The sequence below is a fragment of the Dromiciops gliroides genome, chromosome 2, assembly GCF_019393635.1.
Source record: "Dromiciops gliroides isolate mDroGli1 chromosome 2, mDroGli1.pri, whole genome shotgun sequence".
Lineage (NCBI taxonomy): Eukaryota > Metazoa > Chordata > Mammalia > Microbiotheria > Microbiotheriidae > Dromiciops > Dromiciops gliroides.
In genome coordinates, this window is record NC_057862.1 from 441,406,938 (window position 1) to 441,426,219 (window position 19,282).

The 19,282-nt window shown below is 38.8% G+C and overlaps 1 protein-coding gene across 1 annotated transcript in view; it reads right to left on the reverse strand.

Annotated features, from left to right (window-relative positions):
* The window catches only part of SLCO4A1 (solute carrier organic anion transporter family member 4A1), an 80,231-nt gene that overhangs the window by 42,206 nt on the left and 18,743 nt on the right, over positions 1-19,282 (reverse strand). Inside the window, exon 2 of the mRNA XM_043984455.1 lies at positions 1,282-2,240. Coding sequence (XP_043840390.1) covers positions 1,282-2,098 — 817 coding nt within the window. The 5' untranslated portion in view covers positions 2,099-2,240. The remainder of the gene's footprint in view (positions 1-1,281; positions 2,241-19,282) is intronic.

The window sequence follows — 19,282 nt, forward strand, 5'->3', positions numbered from 1 at the left end:
CTTGAGGAAGAACACAACCAGGCTGGAACTCTGGGCTACTAGGTAGGCTTTTCTTAACTTTCTGAACTACATGTGAATATCTGTATGCTTTAATAAATGTTTAATGCCCAAAGACTGGTGCTGAAGCTTCTAATTTAAGGTGACCACAATTTAGATTTTAAACATCACACCATTAATTGGACAATGGCTAAACAAGTTGTGATACATGATTGTAAAGGAACACTATTGTGCTCTAAGAAATGATAAGCAGATGGATTTCAGAACAACCTGGAAAGACTTACATGAATTGATACTGAGTGAAAGGAGCAGAACCAACAGAATATTATACACATTGTGTGATGATCAACTGTGATAGACCTAACTCTTCTCAGCAATACAACCATCCAAGACAACGCCAAAAGACTCATGATAGAAAATACTCTCCACATTCAGAAAAAGAACTATAGAGTCGGAATGCAGATTGAAGCATACCATTTTCACTTTTGTTGTTGCTTTTTTGTTGTTGTTTATTTTTGTGTTTTTTTTCCTTTTGTTCTGATTCTTCTTACAACATAACTATGTGGAAATATGTTTAACATGATTATAATATATAACCTATATCAGATTGCTTGCTGGCTTTGGGAGGGGGAGGGAAGGAAGGGTGGGAGAAAAATTTGGAATCTCACAAAAAATGAATGTTAAAAAAACATCTTTACATGTAATTGGGAAAAAATTTAGATAAAAAACACATTAAAAAAACATTATTCTGAGAAAAGATCTAAAATTTTCACCAGAATCTGCCAGGGTTCCATGATACAGAAAGGTTAAAAACCTCTGCGCTTTGCATTCCTATCCAATATGTAAACCTTAAAAAGGACAAAACCCCATATTAGCTGACTACATTCATTCTATTATAAAGGAAATCAGATAATGAATCATATTTTAGGATTTCACTCTTACCTGCCCCCCTCAACACACACACACACACACACACACACACACCCCTAATTTTTTAAAAAAATAAAACCAGTATGTCACTTGTTCATCTCTTTTTTCCTTTCAACAGTAAATTTCCTAGCTATCAGAATCAACATGATAATCAACTGAATCAAAATTATGACTTGTTAGCAGGGCTTGTATCTCCTATGCATAACATTTTGCTAGTTGCACACACACAGATTTTCATAGCATCCCATTTGGGGATAGTTCATTTTTCATTCTAGGATAGCCCAAATATTTGTAAGCACCACAGGTATTTAATAAACAAATGAAAGATTTGCATCAATAGGCTATTATGCTTACCAATGTAAACTGGAGAGTAGTTTGACTTGACATTTTCATCGAGATAGGTCACTCCCAGAGTGTATAGTGGTGTTGCACCAATCCCATGAAGGAATTGCCCAAGCATGAAGACAAATCTGTAGTTGGAGAGACTTGAGGTACTTTCTGTACAGGATACATTTTTATTTGAGCCACAAGTTCCAGACTCTTCTGAGAAGTTCACTTCATAATGGCTAGTGGTAAACTGAGGCAAAGCAAAAACAAAGGAGCCAAGCCCCATTATCAACACCCCCCATCCAAGCCACCTAGGTTTGTGTCCAGTGCCTCCAAAGTAGCTGACAAAGGTCAGACAGACACAAGCTGCTATGTCATATGAACTTGCAATAAGCCCACTCTGGTAACTGTGGAGATCATAACGACGTTCTATGGAGGTGATGACGGTGTTGATGAAGCCATTCACTGTCATCCCCTGCAGAAAGGAGGCTATGCAGAGGAAAAAGAGTATTCCTTTGGGTGTATTGAAAAACTGTAAACAATCAGGAGTGAAAGCCCCCCAGCCACAGGCAATGTTTTCTTCCTGTGAAGACACATATTTGACTCCTTCACTACAAGGGCTGGATTTGCCAGATGCGGCATTGCAGAGGGGCTGCATGCAGGAGTCTAAAGGACTGTTAGCATTTGAAAGTATGGTGCCATTGCTCAAGGGTGTGCATAGCTCTTTTGTGGCGGGAGAGTCGATGTCAAATCCATTCTCAACTGGAGTGGGTACGCTGGAAAAGACAAACGGTTGGGCTGAAATGAAGGTGTTTTCTCCTCTTGGATTTTGTGGCATTTCCATCAACAGGAGAATCTAGCTTTCAGTGTTTACAACAGTCTGCAAATGATTTGATTTCCAGAATTTAAAGGAAAAAAAAAGTGATGATAATAGGACTGGTTAAACTTTAAGTATCTGATCCGTGTGCTTCTGAATGTACTTCATCCTGTAATGAGAATATTAAATTAGTGGATTCCAAACTTCTCTTTGTGGAGATCTGTATTTCAGTCATTCCCCATACCCAGATGACTAAGAGAAACCTAAAATCTCCAACTATTATTAGGCTAACTGGTGTGTCCCAATTTGCCCTTAAGTTGCATCCCCCTGTTGCTTCTGAGTACATTTTGGGTAGAAACAAGAGGAGAGGTGGAGAAAGGACAAAATGGAAAGAAATCTTTCAAATTTAGTTGATGCAGGAACAGAACGTGGGACACTTTCAGCTATCATTTCTGAAGGACCACCCATATGTCCTAAATTACAGAAGATGGGCAAAGTACCTTGGTGATTTTGTAATATCAATCTCAGATTGAAAACACCAAACACCCCATGGGGCATGAAGTGTGCTGCTGCTGCTGCTGCTGCTACAAAGGAGATGGAACCAATTCCCCTAATGAAAAGGCAGAACCTCAGCAGAATAAATTTAGTTCAGTGAAAACGTTTCTACCCTCCTTCTCCTGAAATGAGACATGGTCTTTAAAAATTTCCATAAACAAGTGTGTGGCTGGAACCTTTGGACCTTTCATATCATCCTCTAGTAAAGTCTCCTTCTGAGGACTCATCAGGATGAAAGATGATGATGAAAGGCTACAAGCTCTAGCAAGTCCTACCAACTAGAAAGTCTTCAGGTTCACAGACCCATGACGACCCAATGACAGACTGTGCATGTTTATCATCTAAGATCCAACTACAGGTGAAGGAGAGAGACTGGCTACAGTCAGCCAATCAATCAACAAGCATTTATTAAGCATCTACTGTGGGCCAAACACTGTGCTAGGTCCTGGGGATACAGTCAAAATATGAAAATTTTATGGGGGTTAGGACTGTTAAAGTTTAGCCTTGGGCCAGCTGACTGGGGTCTTCTCCTTGAGACATACCTTGAAGCAAGAGAGATAAGCCCATTAGGCTTGGCTGCTGCCTCAGTGCTGGAGGGGGACTGAGATGGGCTTGAGAGATCGGTAGCCCGACTCTTGCCCAACTTTCCCTAGCCACCACCAGTGGGGGATGTCCCACCCTTGGGTGATCATCCCCAATAAGGAGAACTTTCCACAGTCAGATAATCACTCCATTGGGTCCCTCCACCATCGTCCTCTATAAAACCATTTGCCTTTCTCCTGCTTGAGGATCATAGGTATCTCAGAGAACCAAGTCTCTGTCTGTGCCTTCTCCCCATGAGAAGAAGTCAAAGGATTTCTCTCGTGGGTTCCTTTCTCTAGTGCCCAAATAAAATATTTTATTCTAATGGGATTTGTGTGTAAAAGGGTATATTGGGGGGGGCAGGGCAATGAGGGTTAAGTGACTTGCCCAGGGTCACACAGCTAGTAAGTGTTAGGTATTTGAGGCTGGATTTGAACTCAGATCCTCTGAATCCAGGTAGGTACTTTATCCACTGTGCCACCTAGCTGCCCTCTAGAGGGTATAATTCTTTAAAGAGGGAATTCCTAAGGAACCCCACCCCCCATCACCCATTTCCCCTGTAACAAGTTCTATCTAGCATCAAAGAATTTACATTCTACAGTGTTAGACAACATGCAGGTGTATAAGTCTCTTAAAAATATATATAAAATAAAATAAGAGATGTTGTCACAGATTGATGATGTGGGTAGAGGGGTTTGGGGCTGGGAAGCAGTGAGACACTAGCAGCTGGAGGTATCAGGAAAGTCCTCATAAAGTATTTGCACTTTATAGAGAGTTAAGGATTCAAGACCAAAGTGAGAAAGAAGTGCATTGGAGGCAAGGACGGGTTGGGAGGCTGGGGGAAAGGGGATGTGGAGAGCCTGCAAAAACTGAAAGGAGATGAGAGATGGAATGTTTCATGTGATGAATAGCAAGAAGGTCATTTGGCTGGACAGTAGAATATGAAAAAGGGGGTGAGTATAATAAGCAATTCTGCTTAGCAGCTTTAAAAACCTATCTCCTTAGGTGTAAAGATCTGAACAGATGAAAGGGTTTCCCTTATGGATGAAAATCGCAGATCTCTGAAATATCAAAGCATCCAAGAGATCACAGAACCCAAGATCACAGAGGTAGAAAGTTTGGAATTGATTTTCCTATGTGTGGTCATCTTTTCGCCAAATTATGTCAAATCAGCCAGAATGCCAGCCAGTTCAAGTTCATTCCACTCAGGTGCTTTTAAAGGCATGGGCAACAGAAATTTACTAACAGGCCCCCAAGAATTTACTCACTAATAAAGTGACTTATCTGTGCTAAGGAAAGCGCTCCTGCAGATGCAGAATCAGCCTCAATATATGACAAATTTCCACACAGTTAAATAGGATCCAAAGAACTTCTGCTAAAAGCAACTTCATGAATAAATTTAAGAGTGGTAGGGAGAGTCTAAAATTTTCTACCTTCCCTGAAAAACTTTCCACAGCCCCACCTCTACTTACCAATTCCCCTTTTTATACCCCACCCCTGTGACTGCAGCTTTCATGAAACCATTGCTACACTCTTACACTTATTGTTTCCACTCAAAAACAGATACCAAAAGGGGAAAACTTTATCTTAGGATGACGCACAGAATTAATAAACAATGTGAGAGTAGCAGATTCCTTCCTGCTTCATGTATATTTAACACTGGGAAAAGTCAATAACTATTAAAGATGTGTGTGTATAAACATACATACATGTATAACATACACAAATAATGTATATATGTGTGTACATTTGCATACATAGTATGCATATATATGTATCTATTACACATATCTGTTATTATCATATTATTTCTTTATTTTGATCCAGACACATGATGAACTAGTTCATCTACATAGGCAATACCTGTGTCAAAACTCCTCCACCTATGCAAATCAGAAAGACTCTAAATTACATGTGTGGTTAGAAACTTGCCCCAGATACTGAGAAACATCTTGGTTTTTTGTGGGGTTTTTTTTGGGGGGTGTTACAGGGCAATGGGGGGTTAAGTGACTTGCCCAAGGTCACACGGCTAGTGAATGACAAGTGTCTGAGGCTGAATTTGAACTCAGGATCCTCCTGAATCCAGGGCAGGTGCTTTATCCACTGCACCACCTAACTGCCCCCTAAGAAGCATCTTGGAGACAGGATTTAAACCCAGGTTTTCCTGAATTTCAGGCCAGTCCTTACCCTGTTATACTGCCTCTCTCATTTTTGTGTATTATATATGAATAAATATGCATATATATATATACATACACATCTACGTTCACATATACTTATGTATGTATAAAAATAAACATATGAGTGAGCTAAACTGTATATGGTTATAGGAAATTTCTACACTGGAGGTCCTACATTAAGGAAATTAATTTTGGACTCCCCACCCCCTCCAAACGTGTATGTTAATACGTATTTTGTCTGATCTTAAAGACAGATTTGGCAATACAACTTAAAACAATGATGTTTCAGGAAGCATGATGTCACAGAAAGAACAGTTGACTAGGAGGCAAAAAACAGGCTCAAATCTCACCTCTTTTATTTACTTAATTGCCTGATGACCTGGGGCAAGTTACAACCTTTCAGGGCCTCAGTTACAATAGGGAAAGTACTTCAACACTACCTGCCTCTCCAGGTGTAGAAGGTCCATGTAACCTCTCATACATGCTTTTAAAAATATACATTGCTTGTGACCTTAAAGTGCTAGTAAATGTTATTGTTAATGAAAATTATATAGAATGACCAGTTAATTTCCTCATCATAGGATCAAAGCATTTAGAGTTTAGTCATCTAGTCCAACTCGCTCTTTTATAGATGAAGAGACTGAGGCCCAGAGATGAAGTAACACACAAAGCCACACAAGAAGTGATAGAATTGGGATTTGAACCCTAAATCCTCTGACACTGCACCCAGTCATCTTTTCACTATCACAGAGAAATCCATTGTCCACTAATGTCTGGAGACCTTACAGTAGAAGTATTTTTCTTAAGAACAGTAGACATTTAAGCAATTAATAAAGGGCATGAAATATTAACTGTAGAGTGGCAATTGTCTTCCTGAACTTCTTAAAACTATATTAGGTCAAATGAATGAACAAATGTATCCTGTGTGCAGAGCATTGTGTTAAGGCTCTCTGGGAGAAGCAAAGGTTTAGATAAGAAAAGGTCCTTGCCTTCAGGGAATTTCTAGTCGAGTGGGGAAGATAAAACCCAAACTTTTGTTTTAGATTTGGAGGCCAGAAGGCTTGGTTTTGAATCCTGGCTGTGCTGTTTACTGTTTTTATGACCCCCTTCTCCTCTCTGAACCTCATTTTCTACACCATAAGTGTTTTGAAATAGATAATTTCAGCTAGCTTCAAATCCATCTAAATTTCCCTATGATCTAGCCTACATGTCCCAATCTTTACACAGGTATAGGATGATAAAGGCTTTGTCTAATGTTTTGCAAAAAAAAAAAAAAAATCAGTAAATATATAACTCCAGTGTTTCCTTTGATCTCAGAGTTTAATAAACTCAAGGAAGAGGGGCAGCTAGGTGGTGCAGTGGATAAGCACTGGTCTTGGAGTCAGGAGTACCTGAGTTCAAATCTGACCTCAGACACTTGACACTTACTAGCTGGGTGACCCTGGGCAAGTCACTTAAGCCCCATTGCCCACAAAATAAATAAATAACTAAATAAATAAACTAAAAGAAGGAAACAAAGTTAGCCTGGCATGTCGGAATTCTTGATGCATTGGCTTTTGTCATTAGCGCTTGCCTTTTCTAGATATTCACCATCCCTTTGATTCTAGAATTTTCTAAGAATCAAAGTTCAGCTCACTGGCCTATAATTTCTCAATTCTACTTTTTGAACATTGGGAACATTTGGTTTTGTGGTGTTTCTCTCGTGCTTTCCATGTTTCTTTTAGAAAAATATTTTAATGATATCTTTTGTTTTTACATAACCATTATTTCTGAATATCTCTCTCCCTTACTGAATGAACTTTCTCTTGTAAAAGAAGAAAAAGAAAAAGAAAAGGTGAATTAGTAAAACCAACTAAAACATCAACCGAGTTTGGGAATACATGCAGTATCTTATAACCCTTTGAAAATAACAGAGGGAGTAAATTTTATAATCTCTTCTCTAGAGCCAAATTTCTTGCTCATTATAGTTAAATGGTATTTGTCATTATGTCTCTACAATTAGCATTGTGTCTGTTACATACTAGGTGCTTATTAAGGCTTATTGACTGTGGTCCACCCATCTATCCTCTATAAAAGCTTTGGCCTTTCTTCCACTCCAGAGAAAGATGTATCTAAGCCATCTTCCTCCCCTCCAGGCAAAGTCTTTGACTTCCCTCTTGCTCACTTCTCCCAATGCCCAAATAAAAGATCATCTTCATTCTAATTGGATTGTGTGCCGATTTGTAATTCTTTAAAGAGGAATAGATAAGTACCCTACCGCCCATTTCCCTGTGACAGTAACCAAAGTGGATGAGACTTAACAACCATATAGTTTTATAAAAGAGTGTCATTATTTCTTCACAGTATGAATATATAGGGGCAGCCCCTAATTTTAGGCCTTTTGTGAATTTTTTTTCCTTTTGGGAATTTGGCAGAGTCATCTTCTCTTCTGATAATGTTTTAAAGCCTGTGGCTCAAAAACAGCTTCAGTCCTTACAAGAAGTCCCTTTTTGGACTGAAAAAGCCTCAGGGCTATTCACAGGTAGTCAGTAAAACGCCTTCACTCTAACTAATTAGGGTTGATTGGGTGAGACCATTTCCAGAGACAGCTGGAGGGTAGAGACAGGTGGGTCCAATTGGAAGTGGGCTGCTTGGCAAGGAATTCTCATTGGGCCTTTGAGTCACTTTATTTCTTCATTTGCTATCTGCTCCTTTACCTTCATATGCTAGCTGGCCTGGAGCCTACAGAAACTATCTAGGCTACAGAATAATGAGCAGAATGTAGGGAGGAGCAGAGGGAACTGCCTTATTGCATAGAAAAGGGAATTTTTTTAAGCATCATGGTTTACATAATATGTGTCAATAGTTTGCTAGGCTTAGCATTCTAAACGTGCAGAATCATGTATGAGCCAATCCATTTGTGTCTTTCCATGCCCCACCCATGCCCTCTCCCACCTGGAGCCATTGAGTCTAAAGCCAAGAATAAAGGCCCAGCCAATTAGGTTTATGTAATGTTCTACAAGTTCTTTGAAAGATGGCTCTCCCAAATTATCTTTGTTTTCCAGAGTATCACAAAAATGATCTTGTCACAAGGATTCTAAATTAAGACCATTTAATGAGGTGAGGGGAAATCCCACTTCACCTCCAGCTGCAGCCTGTCCCATTTGTGAAACACTCCTTTGTTGGAAAGCCTTTTCTTCCCCCTAACAGAATGGTCAAATGGATGATCAATCAAGGAGCAATTAAGTCCCCACTGTATTAGAATGAAACCATCTCTACTTCCAAGCACTTCATTGCTATTGGGTAAATATCCTATAATGTATATGAATACATGTGGAATAACTCTAGGTAGAGTAAGCTTGATATAAGGTAGTAGTAGTGTTTACTTAAACATAAACATTTAGCTTAACCTCAGATAGGCACTAGAGTTGAGGGAGATCAGGACAGGCTTTGAATTGGGGAATGTTTTTAAGTGGCATCTTGAAGGATGAGAGAGATTCTGTGAAGTACAGTTGAGGAGGAAGTGCATTCCAGGCATCAGAGATACCCAGTTCAAAGGCATAGAGATGCCTTTGGGAATGAGGAAGAGAGAGAAAGGTCCATTTGTCTGCATTGTAGAGTGCTGGGTCAGGCAATCAACAAGCATTCCCTAGGTGGTTAATATGTGCCAGGCCCGTGCTAAATGCCTGGAATACAAATTACAAGCAAAAAGGAGAGCTGGTCCCTGGCCTCAAGGAATTACTTCTTTTTTTTTTTCAGGGCAATGAGGGTTAAGTGACTTTACCAGGTCACACAGCTAGTAAGTGTCAAGTATCTGAGGCTAAATTTGAAGTCAGGTCCTCCTGAATCCAGGGCCGGTGCTTTATCCACTGTGCCACCTAGCTGCCCCCAAGGAGATTACATTCTAATCGAATAAGGTAACACTCAAAAGGAAGCCTAGAAGGGAGGGAAAATTTTGAAGTGCTTTAAAACATACCTTAAGTGATTTATGAACATTAAAACACTATACAAAATAGGACCTATTATTATAATTATTATTCCTTACATGGTGAAATTTCTTCTCTGCAGCTTCCACTCACTGTTTCCTGTTCTGATTTCTGGGTCCAAGCAGAGCAGAATCTCTCTTGCCCATGGTTAACCTTCAGATATGTGAAGGCAGTTATCTCCCCACTTCCCTTGGTCTATAATCCCTCTCTACTATGTGAAGAACCTTTTTTTTTTTTCCTCCCTGACAATCCACCTTAAGTCATGGTTTCAACCCATTCATCATCTTGATTGTCCTCCCCTGGGTATGGGTGAAAGTGTTTTTGTGACATGATGCCCAGACCTAAAGGCAATAGTCTGGATGGGGTCTGACTAGGCTGGAGTACAGTGGACCTGTCATCTCCTTCTTCTAAAATACTAAATCTCTACTAAATATGGCCTAACATTGTATAGTTTCTTTTGTCAGCCTTTGTCACGCTGCTGATTCACATTGCAATAATGGTCCACTAAATCCCCCAAACATTTTCCACATGAAATTTTCTTGCCATGCTCTCTCATCTTACACTTGTTGCTCTTAATTAAAAAAAGAAAAACCAAAACCCAAGTATAGGACTTCACATTTAGCCCAATTAAATTGTTAAAAATGAAAATTTGATATATTTTATTTTAATCACTTATGTTTCTCAACATATCCATCCACACTCATGTTCAGAAAAACATCCCTTATGTCAAAGAATAGAAAAGAGAGAGAAAACCCAAACAATTCATCAAAATTAGCCAATATATTGGGAAAAGGATGTTATTGTATGTAGTATTACACACCCATAGTATGCACTCTTCCAAAGAAGGTGGGGGAAGTTCTTTTCATATCTCTTCTTTGGATCCAATCTTGGTTAACCCTACGAAATCTTATCTTCCTCCACACACACACACACAAAAATCTTGTTCTAATGCCTCATTATGGCATAGAGGGGCCCAGTAGAGTACAAGCCTCCAATAAATTTCTACCAAATTACAAAAAGCTGCTAGTCACCTATGCCTGCTATGTAAGGCTCAACTTGGAAAGATTCATCACCAAGTTAAGCACAGGACATGAGTGTTGCTTTCTGCAAAAAACAAAAAACTAAAAAACCCATCAAAAGACCATTTCCTAAATTATATATGGAATGTGATTTGGGTGATTCTTGAAAAAATTACCCGTCTCCTCACTTTTCTATTCTTTCTTTTCTATACTTTCTTTTATTTTGGAAAAGGTTTTCAGTCAACTGTCTATATAGCTTCACTTGCCATCTAGGCCACTTTTCAGACCAAAATACACCTTTGCTGGCCACCGTTTTATTTAGAATATAAGCACTCGTAAGGGTAGGGAAGTATCTTGCTCTTGTGTGTTTGTATCCCTATTTTGTAGCAAACCCTTTTATTAAGTCCTTAATAAATGCTCTTCATTCATTCAAGCAAATTTCAACTTATTAGGTCAGGGTACAGATCATATTATTCAAGGGGTTAATTATCCTGCTCAGTTTTTTCTCAGTTACAGATTTGACAGACATGCATCTGTGCCTTCAGTTAATCATAGTTTAGAGCCTAGCTTCTTAACTGTGGTTCCCATATGGGATCATGTATGAATGTGGGGGGTCATGAAAATTTTGGTAACATAAAAAGTTTATGTATACCTATTTTATATACCTACATACCCAGGGGTCACATAAAAATTTCTGGGTGAAAAGGAGTCACCAGTGGAAAAAAATTTAAGGAACTCTGGTTTAGAGCCTTGTACTGCAAGCAGCCTATATTTTAACCCAGTGCCTAGTCTAGTGACTTACATATAGTGGTGGGCTTGTCAAATCAAATACACAATAGAACATCAGAAAACATTTTTGAGAAGAGCTCCATTTTTTACATTTGTGCAGTTAATAATAACGCAGGCTGGGGGTGGGTGCACTGGAGGTGAGAATCCTAAAGTGAGTCATAAGGTTTTATACAATTAGTTTTTAACCTATTCTTTTTTATTTTTTTTGGTGAAGCAATTGGGGTTAGTAACTTGCCCAGGGTCACACAGCTAGTAAGTGTTAGTTTCTGAGGTCAGATTTGAACTCAGGTACTCCTGAATCCAGGGCCAGTGCTCTATCCACTGTGGCCATCTAGCTGCCCCTACAATTAGTTTTTTCATTAAATAGTAAACATCTTTTTTAAAATGACATCATGCAAGTTCTAAAATTGTATTGAAGGACAGTAGAAGCCTGCTTCTCACTATCAAGTTGGGTCCCAACCCTCCCATTGGAATGTAAACTTCTTTAAAGTTGGGATGGTTTCCTTCTTTTTATTTTACAATGACCAGTGTCTAGCCATAGTGCTTGGCACACAACAGACACTTAGTAAGTGCTTGAATGGTTGGTAATACAACTTAATATCCTGGTTGCAGAATCAGAGAAACTAGGTTCAAACCCTGCCTCTGATGTATACTAGCTGTGTGAACTTGGACGAGTCATTTAACCTCCTTGGGCCAAAGTTGCTTCATGTATAAATCGAGGGAGTTGGACTAGTTGGGCTCTGGATACCCTTCCAGTTCTCAGTCCCTATTATGCTTCATAATGGGCACCATCATCTAGATACCACATGGAAGGATATTTATAGTTGCTTGTTTAAGAGCCTTTATTTTTTATTTTATTTTATTTTATTTTATTTTATTTATTTTATTTTTGGTGGGGCAATGAGGATTAAGTAACTTGCTCAAGGTCACAGCTAGTAAGTGTCAAGTGTCTGAGGTCAGATTTGAACTCAGGTCCCTCCTAAATCCGGGACTGGTACTTTATCCACTGTGCCACGTAGCTGTCCCCTGAGGAAGGAAGGAAAGGGAGAGGGAAAGGGAAAGGGGAAAAGTATTTATGGGATTAGAGAAACCCTTGAAAATTAAAGACCATTGTACTTGGAATGACCAGGAGCTAGGAACATTTGCTTCAGTTATGTAGAGATTCACCATATTTATGATTACACATGTAAGTTATCGTGAAGATATGACATTATTAGGCAAGCATCGGTCTTTAAAGAATTAAGCTAGGGGGCAGCTAGGTGGCATAGTGGATAGAGCCACCGGCCCTGGATTCAGGAGGACCTGAGTTCAAATCCAACCTCAGACATTTGACACTAAGCTGTGTGACCCTGGGAAAGGTCACTTAACCCCAATTGCCTCACCAAAAAAAGAATTAAGCTAGATTTTGTGACCCTGGGCAAGTCACTTAACCCTCATTGCCCCACCCCAACCCCAAAAAGAATTAAGATAGAGAGATATTTAATTTGAAAATAATGTCATTCTAATAAGCACATTTACTTAGCATTTAGAAAGACTATATTTAACATGGGAAGGTTTTGGTGGAAAATTATATAATCAAAAACTGCCAACTATGTCTAAATGGAGTTAGTACAATTTTGTGTATTTGGACCCCATTCAATGTTACTTGATTCACATACCTTCCTAACATTTGCCAAACCATTACAGCAGGACATCAATTACATAAATGCTATCTTTGAAAAATTAAATAGCTATCTATTTGACATTGTTTTGAGTGGGCAGTCCAATTATGATCAACCACCAGTCTTCAGGAGAAACTTGCTTCTGTGATGTCTTTTAAAGTAATTTATTGTTTTTAATTGGCATGAAATAAGACCACACATTATATAGAATATATTTAAAAAACAAAACAAAACAGAATATCTAAACAATACAGGAACCTTTTAGGGGCTTATTTCAGGTCAGTTTCTTTATAGAAATGTCCAAAAGTGGAGCAGGCTGGCCACAAGAGTCATTGGCTTTTCTGCCCTTGGAAGCTTTGAGCACAGGTGTAACGACTATGTCTCAGAAAGCTTGTAGAGAGGGTTTGTGTTCATTGCAGGTTGGACTAGATGACTTCTGAAAATTCCTTTCAGCTCTGAGATTCTGTGAGTTTACAACAGATTTATAGTTCCAACCATTGTCTTATTGTGTTGAAAAAAGATAGGTTCTCTCTGTTTTCAATTCAATTCAAACTCTCAAATGCCTGCTTTATGCAAGGTATTGATGCTACAAAGGTGAAAAATGCCAATCCTTACTCTCAAAGAGTTTACCATCTGGCAGAGAAATGAGATAAGTATGCAGATTAGCGTAGACTACTAAGTAACCTTCCCTCTATCTACTATAGAAATAAACATCCCCCCATTTGATTGTACTTTTAGGACGGTGGAGGAAAATAGGCCCAATGTGCAAACAATGCAAAAAGCATTAATTAGCTAGAGTTTGTGGCTCCATCATCATAGAATCTGAAGCCACCACTTTGGTCACCAGAGGGCAGCTCTTTTGTTTCATGTTGAGATACTGTTTCCCAGAAACCAGATCCTGGAATGTCTCCAACACAATAGGATAATTCTCTGGGTTTTTAAAATACTAGATCTCCTACTTTGTATCCAGATGTTAAAGTAGATTCTTCCATGAACATTTAGATACATTTTGGTTTACATTTTACTGGAGCAACATAGGAAGGAATAAATTTTTGAAAAAAAAATTTTTGAAGCTATAAACTAATAGAGCACATACACAGCTAGAAAACTTAAACCCTTCATTTTATAGCTGAGGAAACCAAGGTCTGGAGAGATGCAGTTACTTCCCTCAAGCAAGAGACCTGGGAGAATCAAAGCTGGACCCCCAATTTCATTATCTTTACCTAGTGCATTTGCTGGCATCCTTATGCCACCTATTTAAAAAGCTATAAAATTTAGTGACTTCAGAAGGTAGTAAGAAAATAGCAAAAAGTCTAGCTACACAATAATAATAATATCTTACATTATAAAGTATTTGAAGACATTATAAAGGTTCAATACATAAATTATCTCATTTCACACAGAAAGGGGAGTGCAATAACTGTGATGCAAAAGTTATTCCCCAGGATAGGTTTTGTAATTAATACTGACATTACATGTAAATAAACAATTCACATTTTTTATTGTATCTTTTTATTCTGAACTTCACAAATACTCTTCCCCACCCCATAACATTTCCACATATAATGTAGAACAGAAAAGAGGATTATGTGTGAAACCACAGGTCTCATCATATATAGCTGTTATTTTTTTTAAGTATCTGATGAATTTAGCACACTACTTTTTCAAAGCTATCCAATTTTTGTTTCCTTTTCAACTGTCTTCACTTCTCTTCTATGGCTTTAAAAAAACCTTTCAGTGGCTCTTTTTGAGGGGCAACTCCTCTCTTCAAGGTAATTGTTTTGGGGGGAAGCACCAGCAGCTGCTGGAAGGGGTATCAGGAAAGATTTCCTGAGCTGAGCTTTGAATGAAAATAAAGATTCTAAGAGGGCAGAGGTGAGGGAGTACTCAGTAGGCATGAGAGACAGCTCTCACAAAGGCAAAGAAAAGGGGGCTGGAATGTTCTGTGTGAGGAAAAGCAAGAAGGCCCGTTTTGCTGTACTTAAAGTCATTTGGTCAAGGGTATCTCAAAATCCAGGTCTGCCTCACTATACCATCAGCATATAATCCAGCAAGACCCACAACACTTGGACATGGACACCTGATATAGGAAACAGTAGATATCTTTTTTTCCTTGATCTTTTAGGCCTTAATTCTTCTTAAAGCTGAGGGTCCATAGGAAATAGCACCAAAATATATCTTTAGGGCTTCTCACATCAGTTCAGTCACCAGTTCTCCCATACCAAGTAATTTGATTAAATGAGATGAGTCATAGCCTTCCTAGTCATCATTGATATGTGATGATGTTTGGATTAGCTGGGAGATTATCCATATTAAATCCATTAGCTGTTAGGGCAAGGTGTCTTTCACTTCTAGGTCACAGGGCCAAACTCAGGCTTAGCTGGTAACAGACTGGAACATAGCACATAAAAAGAACTGGCCCCCCTTTTAATGGGAGCTGATCACAGAATCAACACCAAAATGGTGTGGAAAGGATCTCAGAGGCTACTATCCTAACACAAGAATCCCTTATTGATTGACTGGGACATTGGGAAGGCTATAAGACCATGACTACTAGTAGTCACTTGGAATATACCACATGATCACTTTTCAATCTTTATAGCATCAACTTTTATTATGTGCTTAGAATCCCATTCTTTAGCATCCCTAATGGAAGGACTCTGGGGAGGGGAAAATTCACTGCTGGAGGCACCCTATTTCTACTGTTGGACAGTTCTAATCATTAGGCATTTTTGTTTGTTTTTCCTTGTAAAAGGAACAGAAATCTATGATTTCAATCCACTGCTTCTACCCTGCATCTTAAAGCCCAATACAACAAGTGAAGCCCTCTTCTTCATAGGGGCCCTTAAGACTTTTCTTCTCCAATCTAAACAACTCGTTGCTTCCTCAATTGCTTGTACAACAAGACCCTTTACCTTCCTGGTTGCCCTCCTTTGAATCCATTTCACCTTGGCAATATCCCTTCTAAAATGCAGTGCCCGGAAATAAGCAAAATACTCTAGTTTGCGATGTGACCAGGATAGACTGCAGTAGAAATAGAATTTCCCTCCTTCTGGGAAACTAGGTGTCAATCATTATAGCCTAACATCACATTTGTTTCTGTGGGCTAAAAGGTCACATCATTGAACTCATGTTGAACTTGCCCTAAATACCACATACATCCTCCTCCCTCTCCCCCCACCCCCGTGGCTTTTTCCACAGGAAATGTTGTATAGCCAGCCATAACTTTCCCAACCTGGATTTGTGCAGTTGACTATTTTAAACTCAAAAAAGTAGGATTTTACAGGGATCCCTTAAATTTAATTTACATCATAATAGAGTAAGTAGTCCTTCCTTCCTTTATTATTTTGTAGGGCCATGAGGGTTAAGTGACTTGCCCAGGGTCACACAGCTAGTGTCAAATGTCTGGGGCCTGATTTGAACTTAGGTCCTCCTGCATCCAGGGCCAGTGCTTATCCACTGTGCCACCTAGCTGCCCCATAGTCCTTCCTTATCAAAGGTTCTACATCTTAGATGTTCTCACAAGAGAAACCTGAGGAGATGCTAAAGAGCATGGTGGAGTCAGAAATCTTTCCTTACTATACAACCCAGAATCACTTAGTAAAGTAAGTAAAAAGTAAATTTTGCCACATGGCAATTTCTTTCTAGCCCAGATCTGTTTTTAGGCAAGGTGATGCCTATAAACTCTAGTCAAAGCACAGATTCCATTCTCTAATCATTTGGCATCAAGTCCTTACCCTTATCTGCTTATTTTTTCCTGAGTACAAAGGTCAAGAGATGAGTAACTGTGCTACAATTGCTATTAAAAAGAGAATTCTGGTATAGGCTATATCCTGTTTCAGGAAGTACATACATTAAAAGAGTCGATGTTTTAAAGACTGAAAAGTGATTATCTGGTTTGTTCCAGGTAGCCATGAGTCAGTGGTAGCTAGGTGGAACAGTAGATAGAGTGCATGAAGTCAGAAAGACTAATGTTCCTGAGTTCAAATCTAGCCTTAGACACTTCCTAGCTGTGTGACCCTGGGCAAGTCCACTTAACCCTGTTTGCCTTAGTTTCTCATATGTAAAATGAGCTAGAGAAGGAAATGACAAACCACTCCAGTATCTCTGCCAAGAAACCTCAAATGAAGAGTCCAGACATGAACAACAACACAGAGTCATGGTCTCAAAGCCTTCCAATGTCCCAATCAATCATCAATTAATCAATCGACAAGTATTTATAAAATGCATATGCTTAAAAACATTCCTTTCCTATATTCCAAAGTTTGATTTAAGAAAATATTCTCATTGTCCTACCTCATCTGTCAGTGATGACAGCTATGTAACTAAGACTAGCTAAAACCTAATCTTTCTGGTATTTTATTCCTCACTCAAGCAGTTTATTAAAAGCATTTCAATAAATACTTGGTTAATACTCATAGAATCTCAGAATGTTAAAGGTAGAAAGCACCTTAGAAATTGATTAGTCCTGACTCCCTCATTTTACAGAGGAGGAAGCAAAGGTCCAAAGAGGGGGAAGGATTGATTGTTACCACTGCCATCAAGTAAACAATATTGCCACAATTTGTATTCATTCTAAATGCCTAAAAATGAAAGTGAGCGCAGATATTTTATTTACAACAACTACAAGAAATTGAGTAGTCTCCTCACACTAAGGTTTGATAAGAACTGTTGTCCTTTTACGTATGGATTGGACTAGAGTGCTACTGAGATACCTCCCTCAACATTAGTACTCTCTGATACTCTCCTCACAGTCTGAGATGGAAGGGCTCTTTCATGGCATGCCGACTGAACTGAGTCTAAGAGAACTTAGGGGACTTTGAAGCAACATCTTGTGATGTAAAGTCACAAGCCATGGTAGCCCCTCCACTGGAATCTTTAGCTCTGCTAGACCATATGGATTCCTTGGAGAAAGGGAAACTTATCAGGTATCAGATGCACATTGAAATACATCAAAAGCAATACCATAGGCCTCACCGACAAGACTTTAATCAGGGTGTTGCCCTTCTGGTTACAGGGCTTGACCCATAGTAAAATCCTTAATAATGCTTTTCTTTCATTCATTAACTTTTGCTTGTTGTGTTCAAGAGGGACATATTTTATTCCCCCTAATAGAGCCAGTGTTTGAGATTATTTTGTACACCCTGATAGAGCCATGTAGGGGGCTATAATGGAAATTCAAAATGTGCCTCTCTAGCACCAGCCCTGGATTCAGGAGGACCTTAAGTTCAAATCCTGTCTCAGACACTTGACTGTGTGAATTAGCTGTGTGACTCTGGGCAAGTCACTTAACCCTCATTGTCCCACCAAAAAAAAGAAAAGAAAAGAAAAGAAAATATGCCTCTCTTCTAGACTCTCTTGGGAAGTTCTGTGGGTTACTGATAATGAGTTATTCAGTCTTCATAGATTACCTGAACACACTTTTGCTCTCCCATACAATGCTATGGTACTCTTTGATAAAGAGGAAACTAAGTAGCCCCAAGCACCCATGAAATAATGGTACCTGATATGAATGAGAATAAAAATATTTTTATAATCCTCTGACCACTGTCTTGTGCTTAATAATGGGGGGGGGGGCAGGGAATGGAGTTGTTTTGAGGGGAAAATGATAATTAGCTTTCATTTAGAAGAATTCTGCTTTTTTTTTTTAAATAAGAATTTTCTCATCTTCCCTCTTCCTCTTCAAGGAGATAAGTCTACTCATACAATTAGGCAAGAAAATATATAAAACTGTTTTTAATTGTTAAATGACAAAAGTGACCCAATCTGCATCCAATTACTTAGGGATCATCTAAGTTCAACTTGAATCTTCTTGCATTTTTTCCCATTCTCATTCTTCAGATTTTTTTTTTATATGCCTTGCCAATTATCTGGGATAAACTGGATGCTTTTGTTGACCCAAATTCTTTCCCACCTCCCATCACAGACCTATCAAAATTCCACTGATTCATTCAATCTTTGGTAAATATCTGTGTGCCAGGCTCTTAGTATACAAAGACAAATGAAATAGTGCTTGCCTTCAAGAAGTTTATATTCTGCCAAAGGCAAATAGCACAGAAACAGAAAATAGATATAAACTAATGGGTTAGGGGAGTTACTAGCAATTGTAAGGATCCAGAGGTTTCCTTTAGAGAGGTGGTATTTTATCTGTACTTTGAATAAAGTTAGGGGCTCTAAGGAGCAGAAGTGAGGAAGGAGTATTCTCTGGGCATGGGGGACAGCCTATACAAAGGCACGAAAATATAATGTTGTGCATGGGAGACAACAAGCAGGCCATTTTGACTGAAATATAGAAAGTATGAAGGGAAAGGGTTTGTAATAAGCCTGGAAAGGGAGGATGGAGCCACATAAGAAAAAACTAAAATCTAAAGAGAATTTAGCTTTATATTTTGTCCTAGAGGCAAGAGAGAACTATTGAAATTTCATGAGCAGGGAAATGATATTATCTTCCTTCTACTTC